General features: G+C 33.7%; 1 protein-coding gene across 3 annotated transcripts in view; it reads right to left on the bottom strand.

Moving 5' to 3' along the window:
• The window catches only part of HACE1 (HECT domain and ankyrin repeat containing E3 ubiquitin protein ligase 1), a 109,131-nt gene that overhangs the window by 16,491 nt on the left and 73,038 nt on the right, over positions 1 to 19,602 (bottom strand). For 2 of the 3 annotated variants that reach the window (XM_057739228.1, XM_057739230.1), the window contains 6 exons: positions 17,059 to 17,170; positions 16,868 to 16,965; positions 16,599 to 16,686; positions 13,166 to 13,315; positions 12,455 to 12,651; positions 4,002 to 4,133 (listed from right to left, as the gene is read on the bottom strand). In XM_057739228.1, the coding sequence (XP_057595211.1) occupies positions 4,002 to 4,133; positions 12,455 to 12,651; positions 13,166 to 13,315; positions 16,599 to 16,686; positions 16,868 to 16,965; positions 17,059 to 17,170 (777 nt within the window). The remainder of the gene's footprint in view (positions 1 to 4,001; positions 4,134 to 12,454; positions 12,652 to 13,165; positions 13,316 to 16,598; positions 16,687 to 16,867; positions 16,966 to 17,058; positions 17,171 to 19,602) is intronic. The other variant, XM_057739229.1, reaches the window with a different exon arrangement.

Here is a 19,602-nt window from a genome sequence, read left to right as displayed (position 1 = left end):
CAACATTGTGAAAATGACCGTACTACCCAAAGCAATTTACAGATTTAATGCAATCCCGATCAGATTACCAATGGCATTTTTCACAGAACTAGAGCAAGAAATCTTACGATTTGTATGGAAACGCAAAAGACCCCGAATAGCCAAAGCAATCTTGAGAAGGAAAAATGGAGTAGGTGGAATCAGGCTTCCTGACTTCAAACTATACTACAAGGCCATAGTGATCAAGACAGTATGGTACTGGCACAAAAATAGAAAGGAAGATCAATGGAATAGAATAGAGAACTCAGAAGTAAGCCCAAACACATATGGGCACCTTATCTTTGACAAAGGAGGCACGAGTATACAATGGAAAAAAGACAGCCTCTTCAATAAGTGGTGCTGGGAAAATTGGACAGCAACATGTAAAAGAATGAAATTAGAACACTTCCTAACACCATACACAAAAATAAACTCCAAATGGATTAAAGACCTACATGTAAGGCCAGACACTATAAAACTCCTAGAGGAAAACATAGGCAGAACACTCTTTGACATACATCAAAGCAACATCCTTTTTGACCCACCTCCTAGAATCATGGAAATAAAATCAAGAATAAATGAATGGGACCTCATGAAACTTAAAAGCTTTTGCACAGCAAAAGAAACCATAAACAAGACTAAAAGGCAACCCTCAGAATGGGAAAAAATAATTGCCTATGAAACAACGGACAAAGGATTAACCTCCAAAATATACAAGCAGCTCAGGCAGCTTCATACCAAAAAAGCAAATAACCCAATCCACAAATGGGCAGAAGACCTAAATAGACATTTCTCCAAAGAAGACATACAGATGGCCAACAAACACATGAAAAGATGCTCAACATCACTCATCATCAGAGAAATGCAAGTCAAAGCCACAATGAGGTATCACCTCACACCAATCAGAATGGCCATCATCACAAAGTCTGGAAACAACAAATGTTGGAGAGGGTGTGGAGAAAAGGGAACTCTCCTGCACTGTTGGTGGGACTGTAAGTTGGTACAGCCACTATGGAAAACAATTTGGAGGTTCCTTAAAAAACTACAAATAGAACTACCATATGATCCAGTCATCCCACTCCTGGGCATATACCCAAAGAAAACCATAATCCCAAAAGAAACATGTACCATAATGTTTATTTCAGCACTATTTACAATAGCCAGGACATGGAAGCAACCTAAATGCCCATCAACAAATGAATGGATACAGAAGATGTGGCATATATATACAATGGAATATTACTCAGCTATAAAAAGGGATGAGATGGAGCTATATGTAATGAGGTGGATAGAACTACAATCTGTCATACATAGTGAAGTAAGTCAGAAAGAGAAGGACAAATATTGTATGCTAACTCACATATACGGAATCTAAAAATGGTACTGATGAACTCAGTGACAAGAACAAGGAAGCAGATACAGAGAATGGACTGGAGAACTCGAGGTATGGGAGGGGGCGGGGGGTGAAGGGGAAACTGAGAAGAAGCGAGAGAGTAGCACAGACATATATATACTACCAACTGTAAAATAGTCAGTGGGAAGTTGTTGTATAACAAAGGGAGTCCAACTCGAGGATGGAAGATGCCTTAGAGGACTGGGGCAGGGAGGGTGGGGGGGACTCGAGGGGGGGGGCGTCAAGGAAGGGAGGGAATATGGGGATATGTGTATAAAAACAGTTGATTGAACCTGGTGTACCCCCAAAAAAATAAAATAAAATAATAAAAAAAAATAAAAAATTAAAAAAATTAAAAAAAAAAAAAAAAAAAAAAACTTACCAGTAGCAAACCTAAATGTAAAAGAAAAAGGAATAAAGTTTTCAGAAGAAAACACAGGAAAATAATTTCATAACCTTGGAATAAGAAACAATTTTTTAAATAGGACACAAAAAGTTCCATTTATTAAAAAAAAAAAGAAAAAACAAGTGATAAATTGAACTATATTAAAACTAAAAACTTCATTAATTAAAAGACACCAGAGTAGAAGATATTCACAATACTTCTAACAGACTCCTATGAAGAATACAAAAAGTCTCCTACAAATCAGTATAAAAAAAAAAAAAACCAAAAACCAGAAAACACAATATAAAAATGGACAAATTACTTGAATAAACACTTCAAAAACAGTATACAAATGGCCAATAAACATATAAAACACACTCTATCCCACTGATCATCAGGAAAATACAAATTAAAATCACCAGGAAATACCACTACTATTTCACCAGAATGGTAAAAATAAAAAACATAGAAGAAAACTACTTCCTAGTGCCTACTCTATTGGAATAATGCACACCCTAAATCCCAGCAATTCCACTCCAAGATATATAATCTACAGAATAACCTGAAACTGAAAAGTACCCACCAAATGTTCAAGAGTAGAAAAGACAAAAAAAAAAAAAGTATGTTGACACAATGAAGTACTACAGAGCATGAAAATGAACACATTACAACTGCATGTGATAATACATATGATTCTTACAAACAAAAAGCTGTGCTAAAGTCAGATAGATTCTAGGTGATTATTCCATTTACATTAAGTTCAAAAACAGGTAATCTAATCTATATTATTACAAGTCAGGAGACTGGATACCCATGAAGGGTAAGAGTGACAGGAAGAGGACGTGAGAGGGAATCTGGGATGTTAGGATTTCTCAGTTTCCTGATCTGGGTGCTGTTTGATGAATGTATATACAGTTTGTGAAAATTCATCAGGCTATTTATGATGCATGTACTTTTCTCATGTATATTGTAATTCAATAAAAAATTTCATTAAACTCAGTATCAGTAAATTATAAGGCAAAGTTTTTGTCAATTATTTGTGTTGTTGCTATTTGCTTTTTACATGTAGGTCCAGAAAATAATGTAAGTTTCTGTTCAACAATTCATAAGTACGCCTCCATTTTCAAATACTAAAAATAGTAACTTTTATGGTTATGCAAGAACTAGACAAGTCTATGCTAAATAAAACCATTCATCTTAAACCTAAAAACACAACCAAAGAACTCAAAACTGGCATTTAGTGATACTAAGTCACCATGGACTTCAACATAATTTAGCAAATTTTGTCCACTACTATACTGACATACTATGAGTGATAAATTAAAAATATTGGTATATGTAAAATTAACTGGTACATACCAATGTACTTATTCATATATTAAAATGAAAAGCATAGGGTAAAACTAATTTTATGAGACAGAATAAAAACCAAAGGATACTTTTCCACTGACCTAAAATTTATTATTCCAAATTATCATTTTTAAACTAAAGAAAGCAGCCATACTCTATTTAAAATATTGTGCAGTTTTATTAAGGAGTTAGACAACTCAAAGAGTTTGAAAATAATTTATTACCAAAAATAAAAGAGAAAAAAGGAAATGGGGGAAAATGCAGACATAAATCATATAAAATCAGAAATCCTGTTAGATCACAATAAAGAGCAGGCAAAAAAAAAAAAAAAGGCAAAACAAAACATTTATTAGAGACTAGGGGCCACCAAAAACAGTGGACACCATACAGGTTTAAAATGGAAAATTATAAAATTATATACATGATGAAATAAGAAGCTGGAGAAGAAAACAGAAAACCAACAAGAAAATCCCTCAATCAGTTTTTCTTTTTGGAGGTACAAGAGAGTTAGTATCAGTATCCTTTACCTCATATAGCCCAAACAAAAACTCAGAAATAATGTGACTACTGCTTCTGGGAAGACTGGCCTTCAATATTTCCCATGTAGAACACTTTGGAAATACATTCCATTCTTGTATTTGTATCCACCTCACTCCATTTCACATTAAGAAACTGGTAATCTGGTTATTAACCTTAAAAGAAGCACAATCACAAATCTGATAGGAACTCCCTAAACGTGAACATTAAACTGTAATATCCATTCATCATTGTGCTCCAAAATTATTTCTAAATCACATCAACTGGAGTTTTGTGTCATTGTGTTGTGTAACAACAAAAGAACTGTTTTTTCCTTACCAATTCATATTCATCAAAAAGTTGTATGAGGGAAGGTGGAATGAACATATGAAAGCCCTGTAAAAAAGCATTGATCTGAGGCTGAATGGCTCTTGTCATTCGAAGTTCAGTGACAAGCTGGACATACTCCGCCTATTAAAAAAAAAAAGTTTCTGTGATGACTTTTTTTTAATTTCATGTACTTAAGATACTATTGATATGATCATTTCTCATTTAAGAGGTAAAGGTTTAGAATTAATTTGGCACCAATATCCATTCATCTCAGCAAACCATTCACTAAGCTGTTAAGGCCAAAATCCTAAGAAGCAATCACCCAGGTTCCTCTCACACCCTCTATCAGCGAGTGCGACCAGATCTACCAGAAAAAATATTCGCCATCAGACCTTGTCTCACCATCTCCACTTTTAGCACCTTGGTCCAAGCCATCATCATCTCTCACCTGGATTACTGCAACATCTGGTGTCACTGCTGCTTCTGTTTGCCTTTGTCAACTGCTTCTTCTCCACACCAGAGTGAGTTTTAAAAATATATTTATTTTTTTTTATATAGAATTCAGCTCACATGACCCTCCTTCTCAAAACCCAACAATGACTTCCCGTGACACTTGGAGTGAAGTCCAAACTCCTTTCCTAGTCCATAAGGCCCTAAATGACCCAGTCTCTGCCTTGCTCTCTCATCTCACTTCCTTCCACTCCCCTTTGCCCCCTCTCTATCCTCCAAACACAAGCTTGTTCAGGCCTCAGTGTCTGTACACTTCCTGGTTTCTCTGACTGAAATGTCCTATTAGACTGTAAGCTCTCTGCAAGCAAGCGCTCTGTTTTGTTTACCAGTATATATTTTCAGCTTTTAAAAAAGTGCCTGACACTTGGTAAGTGTTCAACAAATAATGTGATCAATGCACACATTCAATAAATTCACTTAAAACACACTTAGAACTTGATAAAATGACTCATTTAAGTGTAGCCTCTGATTCTGAGTTAAGGTAAGCTATTTTCACACATTTTATTTTAAAATATACATCATCATTTTCGAGAATAGTGTCATTTAAAATTTCACTAACAGTAAAAAATGTATTTTTGGCTCAGACAAAATGAATTATCATCTCTCGCTATATATAAACTCCATCACTGTTATTATTTGTATATTTTAAATTACATCTAAGTGAAATTTTGAGAGTAAAAAGCAATATGCTGTATATAGTTCTCACCTCCCAGGAATGAATGCTCTAAACACAGAGTGAGAAAGCCTATTTTAGGCCCCTTCCTTTAATATATATACATATATATAGGCACTAATCTGATGCTCTATTCCCCCCCACCCCCAAAAAAAAAACCACCAGCACTGAGCCAGCAAGTTATCCGGCTATGAATTCTCCATACATCTCAGAGCTGCAGAAGTGCCACAATGGACTGCTCACAGCTCTCCCCAAACCCTGCTCAGCTCCTTCTGCAGTCTGGCATGGGGAAAGCTACCATCTCTGCTATTCAATCTACTCCCACCCCAAATCCCACTCCCAACCATCCAAAGGTTTTTCTCCATTGTACAGGAATTAATCAGTTTCTACAAGTTACATCCAGCTAGTTACCAGAGAGAGGGAAACAGAAATGTGTGCCAATGAAACAGAAACACAAACTATATTTTCAGGATCCAACCTAGGAAATAATATATACAACACACTTCCAAGTAATAACCAGCAACGATTTTAGCATTAACACATGATTCTCTTAATTCATGTCTGTTCTAACTAAACTGCTTAATGAACATACTAAAATTTTTCTGCTCCACTCATTAATAATTATATATTTCCCTCAAGATTTTTTGCTTTTATAATCTTAAGGTACTATTCACTCCTCATTATTCAAGACCTCAAATTATGAAGCATGATCTGCTCGAGTACACTTTATTTTTATTTGTCATTGCATTCCATATTTACCATAGTACACACTTTTTCTATCAATTAATTCCTATTATTTCCTCATACATTCTATTTTTAAAAATTTTATTTTCTATTTACATTCTATTTTCACAAGTATACTAATGTCCCCTCCAATATTAATTACTTCCTACACTTATTTTTGTAACTCTGGCCCATAGTTATTGGATATCAATTTGTGAAAACTCAGTTCCTTCAGATACCAGTCTACATATTAAGTTAATTTAAATATGGACAAATCTTGGTCTAAATTATTTCTTGGTAAAATAATAAAATCCTAGCCATCACAAATTCTCCTGAGTTGTTTAATAAAGTAAGAGTTTTCCAGGTAGCTGAAAGATAACTGTGTTTAATAGAAAAAAATCTAAATCCAATTGCTTCTAAAATGTATCCCTGCCTCCTTAAAGAGCACATCCTCAGAGAGAATAACACACATTAACATGTTCTTGATGATACAATTATTACTGTGAACATCCACTATTATGATACACTAACATTTTGACTGTTCAGATCCAAGTAACTCACCCCCACACTTCATGCCCTTGGGTAACTACATCAAATATCTTAAACGGTCAACATGTAGATGACAATCAGTCCACAGAACACTGGCATAAAGAGCTGCTCAAATAAAGACTAAGTATAAATGAAACCTAAAATCCCCCTTCATTCTAATGTATCTAAAGAGATGATATAACATGGAGGTGGGGGATATTTTTATCCCCAGCAGGTGGCGCATCCTAGGAGTCATATTTGCTCCCACCTGAGTTTTACTGTTAATTCTTTGAGGGCATAAAATAGTAACAGGTGCCACAGAATTAAATTGGAGAATTAACTATACTAAAGAATCTGACTTAGTACCTCTTCTGCTGAAAGTTATGTTTATTGAAAGCTTTCAACTTAGAAACCCTCAGCATAGAGACAACAACTTTAAAAAAGAGCCTTAACAACTTTTTTCTAGCTCAATCTCTGAGCCTCATAACTGATATAAGATAGGTAAGCAAAGAATAACTGCAAAGGGAAACAATAAAAACACTAAGATTAAGATTCAACTTTCAGATATTACGTTCCAGTTGAATTACATGTTTAGTTACAGAAACATTTGGTTTTAATAATCTCCTAGTCTTCTGAATTGTGGAATGAATAATATCATCCCCTGGAAATCTTCCTTAAAATTTTAACTTCTTTTCAGGCTTTGAATCTAATTTATGTCTTCTTACGAGGAGTGGTGATAATCTTGAAAACTGACACCTTTTTTTGAAGCTATTTTTCTTCTTGAAAATTTTTTTCATTATTTCTTGAAAGATATATAAACCATATTTACTTAACTAATAGTTAACTTTTAATAGTGAAAGTAATAAGTTCTTATCAAAGGTAAACTGATAAACTTGGACATACTTGTAAAACTTTGAAATAGTTATTTTTACTTTTAAATTAACAGTTTAAATGGCATTATGACTGGCATACTTCAATTCACTGTTTGAATATAAATCCTTTAGTAATAAAAGCTTCTTTCCTGGGCTTATACACTTGATTATTATTGCTCTGGTATGTAAGAGTTCTCACTGAAAATTTCTTCACTGAAAACTCAAAGGATACCAGGTTTCTTCTGCAGGAATAAGTAGATATAAGAAAAAAGAGAGGCACATTTTTACATTGTAACACTTTTCAATAGTCTATCCTTTACCAATATATTTTTATTTTTAACATCACAAATTAGTTATAAAGATTGATAGTCTGATAAAAATCCTATTATTTCAGCTTCCTTGGAACAAATTCAGTCATTGAAAATAGTGATTCTTCAGGTTACCATTACAAGGATTTGGTGATTTTTAAAGTGAATTTTTAGAATATACCAACTAAAATGCAAAGAAAAGCATGTTCTCCATTGTTGACAAAAGATACTAAAGATAATTTAAAAACCAATCTAAAACTACACACATACACTCAATATGGAGAACCCTAGACTATTTTAAAAGTTTTTAGAGTAATTAAAAGATCTCTCATAGCATACTTTTCTGAAGATACACATAAGGAATCCACTTTAAGTCAATATTCTATACAGACAAGCTTGTATTTTGTACTTGTATGGGCATCAAATGCATTTGTATGTGAAATAAATCAAATGAAACTAGCAGACACACAGCAAAGTAATTCAGTTATATATAGTATTTATATTTTTTTCATATTCTTTTCCATTATAGGCTATTATAAGATATTGAGTATAGCTCCCTGTGCTATATAGTAGGTCCTTGTTTATCTATTTCATATACAATAGTGTATATCAGTTAATCCCAAACTCCTAGTTTATCCCTCCCTTCCCAACCTTACCCTCTGCTAACCATAAATTTGGAAAACATACTAAATTTGTATTTGTTACCTTGTTCATATTCACTGCCTTAGTAAATGAGAGGCCCAGCAGTTATGCAACCATACAGACCTCAATTTAAACTGAGGGTCTACCAGTTACCAATTTTGAGCCCTTAGTCAGTTATTTAACTTCTAAAGGAATATAGTATCACAGTTACAAGCTCCGGCTTGAAATATACAGACTGTCTAGATTCAAATCCACCACACATAAAAAAAATACACATAAAGCACTTTTATAAAAAAGTGCCTACCTAGCACGTCATAGGCACCTAATAAATGTCAGATGCTCTTACTATTAAAGCTGTTTCCACGCTTAATGAATAGAAATAACTATCTCAAAAGGCTGTTACAGTAAATGAGAAATGCACAAAGGACACAACTCAAATACATGGAATGTACACAAAGTACTCAATAGGCAGTGGCTATTATCATCACTAGAAAATACGACTGATGTGATGAGGTTGATGACTAGAAGAATGACAATACCACCCATCATTCCAGAGCCCATCCACCTAAGTGGCTCATCCTCGAGTCCTTCTTTTTCACCTTCTGGAACAGCTAATGACCATGTTCTATAAATTCTACATCCTCAAAAGCTATCTCCTATTTTCCATCCTCACTGCCACTGTCTTATAAAATCCCTCGTGCATGCTCCCCAGACCAATGCCACAATCACCTATCAGCTGCCCTGACTCCAATATTGCCCCAATTCAACTCGTTCTACACACTCCAAGCTGAGATTGGTGTTATCTTTAAAAGAAAATCAGAAATTTAATCATGTCATTGCCCTCTACAGCATCTGCAATCATCCTCCCCAAGCCTTCAGAATAATTTTCAAATTTCTAATTGTGGATACAACGTCTTTCAGAATTTGGCCCCTGCCTACCTTACCTCCCCCACCCCATCTTTTCCCAGTCATTTACTTTGCAATCTAAGCTAACATCCACAACTCTGACCCACCTGTGGCTCCCCAAATATACCATGCTCTGTTATCTCTGTGCCTTTCTGTGAGCCCAGAACGTTTCATTCTCCCCTTCCTTACTCCTATCTGACCACTTAATGCTTCTCCTCTATAACTCAACTTTCAAGCCACCTCCTCCATTCATTCCCTGATATCCTGTCCAATCTCACCCCATTTTGTTCTCTCAGCCTGAATGAACTTTATGATTAGTAATGATAAAAGTGTTGTTAATAGTTGAAAGCCACGAAGCTAACTCCTCAGTTCTAAGAGCTAGAAGTGAAGGCCCAGCAAAAATATGTCACTCCTAACTTAAGGTTTTATGGTTCCATAATTTTATTCTTTGGTCAAGAATTTAAAAGTGCAAGTGACAAGTGAAAACAAAACTTTTTAAAAAGCTGAAAATACTATTTAAATGTAAATGTTCAGCTCCCAGTAATTCAGCCATTTTCTAAAGTGAAAGCAAGTGGTTTTTTGTTTTTTGTTTTTTGGTCTAGATTTTAAAATAAATCATTGGCAGAAACAAAATTAAATTTAAAAGAGCATTTTAAAAAAAAATTTTTAAAAAAGAAAAAAAAGAGCATTTTATTTCAAATGTAGAACTAATTATACTGCTGTGCTTACATTATTTGCATGTATTACAAATAAATACAATATTTATTTATTCTTTTTAAACAAAGGTATTTTATCTATTTGGTTTCAGCCTATAATTACCAAAGCCTTTCAATAAAACTTCGGAATAAATGACTCCCCCATGTGGAGATCAGCTTACACAGACTTTTTCTGACTAACACGTTTGCCAAATGTGACAATTATAACTTTATACCTATAAAGATAAGTAAAAGGTTGACCCTAGAGTAACAGAAAAGTTCATGACAGAAATGTATGTTAAAAAATAACAATAACACCTCTAAAGAACATGGTTTGAAGATTTTATTTGTAAATTCAATACTTTAACAACTCTAAATCAAGAGATCAATTTAAGATGTTGGTATGTTTTAAAGATTTTTAATTTTAAAAAATCAGGTTGCTTATTGCATAAACATTAAATGTTTAAGCAGCAACAATCTGGTATACAATTACACTTGACTCACTGGTAATATAAGAAAATGAAGAGGCTCAATTTGCTTTGAGAAATGTTTATGTTAGGAAAATAAAAGCTGAGAACTAATATATTAGTAATTGAGATCCTGCTTTTACCCCTATATTACCAAAGCTCATCATTAAAAATGATAGCCTGTCACTAACAAAACAATGTCAATAATATAGTTAAATAAAAATGTGTTAAACTTAGAAAGCAAACTTCCAAGCTCTTTAATGTTATAGCAATATTCCAGCCTGAAGGTAGACTCACGATCAAGGGTATATAACCTCAATGTAAGTATATTCTTATTTGTTATTATTTATTAAATATCTTCCTTCTTTATAGATTTTAATGGAAAAACACAAATGCAAAAGAATTAATTAAATACATATTTTAAAAATCTAAACAAAAATCATGTCATATGGGAGGGAGGCTGTCAGGAGATGCAAGTATAAATATAGCTATCTACCATGCAATTGTTAACGAGCCTTTCTACTTTGTCATATAAAATATATCTGATAGGAGTGACACATTCACTCACCAGATAGTGTATTCACAGTTAGGAATCACGTGTGAGGTTCTCTCATGAAAAACAATCACTTGCTTATAATGAAGATTCTATGACTTCATTACCCCTAATTGAGAGGAGGTATCCAGTGTAAAGTAAAATAATAAATGCACCATGAGGTGAACAATTTAATATTAAAAGATTTTTTTTAATATTTCAATTCACTAGCAAGTTCATACAGCTTTTAAAAATTATTTTAGGCAATTTTACTATTTTGATCTTCTAGAGCTTAATGTGGCTCACTGTATTAAAAATCAAGATCTTCCTTGATGTGATTACTTTTGCTAACAGGATGAAGAACATTGGACTTGAAAGTAGGAGACCTGGGTTTTGGCCTCAGCTTTACCATTAACTCTTCAGGCTTCAGCGTCCTCATGTGTAAAATGAGAGGGTAGACCAAGACTTTACTAAGTATAAATGTGCAAAAACTCAGCTCCTGATTTTATTTTCAAAAACTAAAGTTCATAGTTTTCTTTTTTAATATGTATAGTATCTAAGTTTCATAAGGTAAAATTATGTAGCTAAATTCAGGTCTTCATTCTTATAGATATGTGAAGCTTAGGAATCTACTTTTATAGAAAACTATCCAATAACAACTAACCTTTGTGGTGTTTTGCAGTTTACAAAATGCTGGTACCAATTCTGTATGGGAGGTATTATTATCCTAAGTATACAGAATAGAAAACTGAGGCTCAAAGAGGTTAAAACATGGACAAGTCTTTTGGCCTTTAAAAAAAAAAAAAAAACTATATTTTACTAAATCTCTAGTCTACAAAATGATTCAATGGACATTAGTTTTTATAGGTAGCTGATTCTGAAGCTGTCTTGGAATTATAATCCAATGAAAGGAAAGGAAAAAGGATTTAGTCCAATTTTACCAGATGTTGCTACTGGTAAGTGACAGAACTGGAATTCCAAAACCAGATTTTCTGACTCCCAATTTGCTACATAATCTATCAAAACATAAAACTATATTATATATTAAAGTAATATAACTTTCAACAGTATAATTTAAAACATGCACCAAGCTTTTTAAAAATATGTACAAATAGGAGATATAATAATAAAAGTAATCACGTTATAAAGTTAAAAAAAAATCCAGTTCAGAGATCTAACAGAATTTACTGGATCCCAAAAGTGTGTACAAAGTTTAAACACGGGGATTCTTCTATTGGAACTCTTTTTATCATACTTTTCAAACATGAAATAGTGATTTAGTGCAAATATGATATTGACGTAAGTTTATATTTCTAGTCAAATGTTTTGATATGCAGATGCCCAACTTACACAATCAACTGAACTATCCTCTAGGGTGCTTCAGGAACTGCCTCAGCGTACCTAACACAACGATGAAATGATCCTTTATAATTCAAAGTCTGGTATTTGATGGTTTAGTTAATTCAAATATTTTATCTGTTATAAGTGTTACAAAACTCTCACAGTAAAAGTTTTTCTAGCTAATGCCAGAAGACTTTAGGGTAATTAACAAACTATCAGGGCTAAGTTGCAAACAATAGCTAAGGTAAAAATTCAAATAACTTACTTTGTTATTTTGTGTTACAAGAATACTTCCACCCCCAGGTTTCAAAGGCACCTCTTCCATTGCTCCAAACACATCAGTCTCAACAGAAAAAGTCAGTTCTAGACCCAAATCACTAATATCATTATCTAAAATCCACTGCAAGTTTTTGGCATATTCTGGATCAATGGATGCCACATCTTGGTAATTCACAGGAATACCTAAAAATGCAAACATACAGCAGTTATATTCTGAATGTTTCTGCTTTCCTTATCTGTTTAATGGTGAAATACTGCCCTCTACAGATACTTTGTAAAACTGCAAAATATAATCCACTTCACAGCATGATTTAAATGAAAGCTAATTCCTGAATTTGGAAGTCTGTAAATTTAAGCTTATGTTTCTTCCACATTTCTACAATGTAACCTTTCTCTGAAAAAGCTATTCAGGAAATTATTATAAACTTTAAAAAGTCCCAATTCTCTTAAGTATATCCATATTAAAATGCATTTTTAGCATAAACATACACACTAAAATGGGGGAAAAAATTTTTTTATCAAAAATGTAGATTATTTTTTCTCTCCCTCAGGCCCCCAAATGCCTTACATACAGTCTCCAATCAAAATGAAAATTATTTACCCAAAAAAAGCCACCACTTATCTACTTAATTTTCCCTAAAGACCATAAGAAAAACACTTTAACTAAATGCCTACTGAAATAACAACAGAGCCATACCAAGGATGTGCTTGTAGAATGATCTTGTGAAGTAAATGTTCACCAGCTGCCTATGGTTCAGAGCTAATCCCAAGATCTGTCCAGCAAACCGGAAATAGTTCAAGTGGTCAGGATTTACATAGGAGTTGCTATTAGGTTGAAAAGTGGTTCCTATTAAAATAAAAACAAAATAATCTATTTTTAAGACCATGCATTAAGAGAGATCATTTCAATGCAGGTAAATTTTTCACATACAACTTCAGCAAAGCTAAGGTTACATTATGTATAAACTTCTACAAGAATGTTCTTTGCGGAATATTTAATAGTGGAATTGGAAATACTAATTCACACATACTTACCAGAGTAAGTCTTTGTGCAGAGAGAAAATTTTAGAATAATTTTCACTGAAAGTAGTTGGAAGAGGTGTCAGAGAGATACTAGAAATACACACATACACACACACATTTTCCCAAACAGTGAGGAAATAACTACTTAGGCTGTGAATTAGGGCAGACATTGTCTCATCCATCTATACATGCCCGGTATAGCAGGTATTCACTACATTTTGCTCCTTAAGGAATAGAGCATTACAAGAGAATAACTAAAATTTTTAAATGTACAATGTTTTCCTCATGACAAATAATCAAGTTTGAATAAGTACCGCTGGGGTATAAAAGTAAAAACAACATCAGCAATAGTTATGACTATTGCCAAACTCCAGTGCAATGGAGTGTAATTCCCTTTACATGAAAAAGAAGTCTGGAAATAGATAGCGGTGAATGTACTTAATGCCACTACAGTGTACACTTCTAAATGGTTAAAATGGTAAATTTTATGTTATGTATATTTTACCATAATAAGAAAGCCTCAAAAAAAAAAAAATCTAGTGCAATGGAAAAACCTAATATCAAGATCTCAACTTTAAACAGCCCTCCTTCCTTATTTTTTTGTGTGATCACTACCTCAGATTACAAATTCTCTCATTCATTCAACAAACATTTATGGAGCTCATGCTATTTACCTCTCTTCTAGGCACCTGGGCAAAAAGGAAGACTGATAAATCTAATGAAATTGCATCAAAAAAAATAAAAGTAAAAAAGTATTGGAAAGTGAAATATGTGGTTATTGAGCGTACATATTTTAACTCTTTGTGCTTTGTTGGTCTTCGATTTATCAGTGCTGGCACTGGAGTAAATTGCCATGACCACTAAGTTTACTGAGATATAAGGTATACATTTGGTAGCTTATGGCTGAATAACTTAAAAGGGCCCCATGAAGCTAGTCATTCATTGTTAAGTACCTTTTGGGAATCATTCCTAGTCATGATGTAAGACTGGGTATTAAAAGTCAAAGCAAAGTTTTGTGAGATGAAGAAAGACTTCAAAGACAAACATATCCGTAATTCCAAAAACACAATATTCGGAGAATAATCGCAAATATTTTTACCTATTTCCTCCCCTAGGTCTGTGTATAATTCCTTCTCTAAGTACTTTCTGGAAAATCTGGGTTATTAAAAAGAATAGAAACAGAGAAATCAAAAGAAAAACACAGGAAACTAACAGAGGAAAAAGTCTTCAGGAAATGAATGATAGTTTTAACTTGAAAATGAACTAAGAATATAAAGTTTATGTCATGTTTTAAGTTCAAAATCAATAAAACTGTGATATTTCACCATGTCAGAAAAACCCTATTCAATAAGAAAATATCATTTTCACAGAATAATAATAATAGCATCTAATATTTATTTCTGATTTCTATGTACCAGGCACTGAGCTAAGCATTTTTACACATCAGCTGATTTTCCACTACACTACAAAATATAGGTTTATCACCGTTTTCAAATAAGGAAATCGAGGTCCAGAAATATTACATTTACTGGCCCAAGATCATAGCAAAAAGAGGCACAGAGCCAGGATTCATATTCAGTGGAATGTGTCAAAGGCCAAACTCTTAGCCATTCTGCTATACTACTACTGCTCTATAATAAGCATCTTAATTTAATTAAGAAAGCAAGTTTTAAAGAAATTACTATATACATTAGGTCTATCCAAACATTCCCCACATTCAGGAATCCTAAATGTAATTTTCTTCTTGTCAACTAAACATAAGAACAAGAAAATATTTCATCTATATTTTAATTTATTAATATTACAACCCCAAAGAGAAGACTTATATGGCTTACAAAAAGGACGAATTACAAACTTTACGGTCTATGGGCTTCAACATATTATCTGCCATAGAATGAGTAAGTACCTCAACTAATGATTTTATACCAAATCTGTTTTTCAGATACGAAACTAAATAGACAACTCAGAATAAGGGACTATAAAGAAAAGAAATAAATCTAAAATACAATGCTTTAGTACTAAATCTTGCTTCAAAGATAGGACCTAAATAACTAAACCAGGGCTTCATCATACTTGTCACAAACTCACAAAGACACTAAGTTCACCTCAGAGCAAATAATCAAAGGTTATAGAATTAAAGTAGGAAGTCCCATATTCCTAAATAATTTCCTGCAGTTCCCTGCAGCCCACCCCGACTTGCCTCTCTTAGTTATCCTTATTCAATGGAGATTTGCTGGTGGTTTGGTTGGACACAATCAGAAACTACAATTAATAAGACACTCTCTCCTTACAGAAGAATGTAAACATTGGGAAAGAAAAAATTTTCAGGAAATAAAAACAATTGTACAAAGCATTTAAAAACTGAAATTCCACCTTCACTTGGATGTAAGTCTTTATTAAGTTAAAGAGCTCTCAGGTATATCCTATACAAATGAGGTGGTAACCATTTCCATTTAGCCTACAATATCAAATTACAATTCTGTAGGTAGCAAACATCATCTCAATAAAGAGAGATTTTTATTGTATTGGTTAAAATAAGGGCTTTTTAGGTTACCAAGTTTTAATCTTTTAAAAGGACTGAAAACAAAGTTACTATACATAAACAGATTATAAGATTTAACACCATGATTTCTACTTTGTTTTTAATGACCAATAAATTTTAAGAGTTGTAAACTCAGCGTTAGCAAATTTTAATTTTTCCAAACAAGGACTTACTTGTATTGTTTTTAAAGTTCACCTACTAGCACCATTTTATAAAAGGAAATTTTAGCTCAAGAAAAACAGACTAAAGGACAATCCTTAAATTGAATAAACTTAGCTTTATTTTATACAAAGAACTGATGAAAACTTCCTTGATGCCAGCACTAGCCCTTGAGACAAGCATTTGAGAATCAACTGTTTAGGGGTGAGAATGCTAGGCTGAGTCAGGTTCCACTCATGATCTGCTAACACAGACAAAAACCCTGAATTTTAATTTCCTCTTCTATGAAAAGGGAATAGCCACCCTACCTCACAGGGCTACTACAGGAATCAAAGGACAAAATGCACTGAAACAGTCTGAAAATGTGACACGTCACAGAAAAAGTCATCTAGACTGTACAACTTACCATCAGCTGACTGGGTAAACAATGCATAATCAGGATTGACTATCTCATTAGACAGAATATCAAACCACTCACGCACAACACCTTGACCCTGAGTTCAAGAAAATAAGATTAAGTATCAACAGAAATATATGGTGAAATTTTTTTCTAAATAATAATACATTAAAACTATATTAAATTTCTTCCTTTATCAATTAAATATTAAACTTTATTCAAGAGCATTTCAATCTTTTATAGACAGTGATCTTAACAACACTTATTTTTATACCCACCATGCCTTCTTCTCCATGAAACCGTACAGCAATTCCTTGCTTTAGCTTTGCATAATTTGCTTTTGACACAACTTCACAGCTACTCCTAAAAATAGAATCTAAATATGTAGCATTGGTTAATTTTACATATTAAAATTTACAATAACTAGTATTTTGTGCTTCACACACAACACTTTATTTGTTAAACATACCTCTGTGAACCAGCAGGATATCATTTTCATTCACTGGCCTGTGCACCATGTCTGAATCTGGTTGTCCTGAATGCAAATGTTCATAGAACCACTCACAGCGGTCTTTAAACGGCTACCCCAACAAATAACAGTGAAATACGTTAGCGGGATTTCAGTCACCTATCAGATCTACTTAGCCAGCATGCTAAATAAATGCCTTTTTTACAAATAATCATTCTTAGACCTTTATTTACATTAAGTAGTTCTAAATAATGTTCTGACATTTCATCCACTATTCACAAAAAGACAGATCTAGGTTGAAATACTTTGACTACCTAGAGAGTATATTTTTTTTAATTCCCTACATTATCAACAGAAAAGACTTGATAAATTAAAATAATTTAATCAGACATATAATTGAACACACTTTCAATTTCTTTTAAATCCAAAAAGGCTTGTAAGAATGAATTTCCACATCCAGAAAAATTATGTTGCATGTTCCATTTAGTTTTCTATGAAAATAATCTTTACACCTCATTTTAATTTCTATCCTTCCAATATATGCAGCAACTAGAAAGGAATTTGTTATCCTTTTTTCTTCCCTTCCCACACCCTAAAAGCTGAATAAGATCTCATGAATAGTGAAAAAAGTCTCTACCTTTCGTTCATTTGCCAGGTATGCAAACTGTAAGTGATTTGTAATTTTATTTATCAGGAAGTATTATTGAGTACCTAGGATGTGCCAATACTTAGGTAACATAAGAGCTGTAAAAATTTCATTGCTAAAAACTGTTTAATACAGTTAAAGAGATGAGACTAACATCAGAACAATACAATGCATAATGATATCAAGTTCTAAACAGTGAAGTACAGACCACAGTGCACTAAGAATTTAGAGAGTGTGCAGATAAGCAGAGTACAAAGGCTTCATGAGGTCCTGGTCTGAACCGGGACTTAAAGGTGGGTGGGACTTGCTCAAGCACAATGGAAAGAAAGCACACCAGGCTAAGGGAGACAAGGAACAAGGCACAGAAGGAGAAACTGTGTCTCCCTGGGAGAGGCAGTGAAGGCGCCTGCATAACCCTACACATACTGAAGGAAATAAGTTTTTGTAAGTAAATCAAGGACATAATTATGGATCCTTCAAATCAAGCAAGAGACACAGTGGCCACTGAAGATACTTGGTCAGAGGAATAGCATAGTAAATGCAGGAATTAAAATGACAGTAAAACCAGGATAAAGGGAGACCATCCAGGCAGCAGATGAAATAATAGGTGTTGAGTGATAAGGTCCTGGTCATGGTAGGAAGGAAGAACTTAATAACAGAAATAGCTTAGAGGGGGAACCCCACTCCCCGCCACAATTTACCCCGAGCTCCTAGAGGGCACTGGTGGAAGATAACGAATGAGGTTTCATATACTCTGAATTTAAGGTTAATTGGGATATAACTACTAAGAGCTTGGAAATAAATACTAGAATGTTCTGCAACTGAGACACTTGAAAGAGAGTCATGAACAAAGCTGAAACTGGAAACAAGGTAATGTCCCTTGTTCAAGAGATTAAAGATACAAGGACAAACACCAAGAACACAGAAGTTTATGATCACAGGTCAGGACTGAAAATTTGCTTACTACCAAATGATACACACAGCTAGAAAAGTCAAAGGAGAACCAGAGAGGTGCAATACAACAAAAGCCAAGAGTTTCAAGAGATAAATACGGGGCTTCCCTGGTGGCACAGGTTAAGAATCCACCTGCCAATGCAGGGGACTCAGGTTTGATCCCTGGGCTGGGAAGGTCCCACATGCCTCGGAGCAACTAAGCCTGTGTGCCACAACTACTGAGCCCATGTGCTGCAACTACTGAAGCCTGCGAGCCCGTGGTCCACAACAGGAATAGTCACCACAAAGAGAAGCCCGCGCACCACAACGAAGAGTAGCCCCAGCTCGCCACAACTACAGAAAGCCCATGTGCAGTAACGACGATCCAATGCAGCCAAAATAAATAAATAAATAAATTTTTTAAAAGAAGAGAGATAAATACGATCAATGTCCAACACCACTAAGAAGTTCTCTCTCATGCAATTTTTAGGACACCAGTAAATTTCTTCATCTGAGCTAACCTAAACATTTGTTTTGCTTCAAAAGACTTAAACATCACCTTCATTAATTCTTAATAAAAATATTTTTATGAAAATAACTGATGCAAGATTAATTTTTCCTTTTAATATCTGTTCTTTCAATAACAAAAGAGTAAATGTTCCCTGTTCCAAAGTTAAATATAATTTTGTCCATACTTCTGGCAGTTTTCCACATTTTGAATAAAGTGCTGCTGTTGTTATATTCATTACTGGGCATGTAAGTAAAATATTTCATTTTTAGTAAACAGACTAGAATGTTAAGTGCTTGAAATTTTAATGCTGATTATTCCTAAAACTTAGGTAAAAGAGGAGAGAAAAAAACATTACACAGAAGTAATGCATTTAAGTATCGGCTTTGAAGTTTGATAAGCACGGTTTGAAATCCTGGATTTGTCACTACTAGGTTTGTTATTTTAGGGGAAATAC

Source organism: Hippopotamus amphibius, chromosome 6 (assembly GCF_030028045.1).
Source record: "Hippopotamus amphibius kiboko isolate mHipAmp2 chromosome 6, mHipAmp2.hap2, whole genome shotgun sequence".
Classification (NCBI taxonomy): Eukaryota; Metazoa; Chordata; class Mammalia; order Artiodactyla; family Hippopotamidae; genus Hippopotamus; species Hippopotamus amphibius.
The sequence above is the reverse complement of the archived record's forward strand: the minus strand, read 5'-3'. Positions and strand labels throughout refer to the sequence as shown.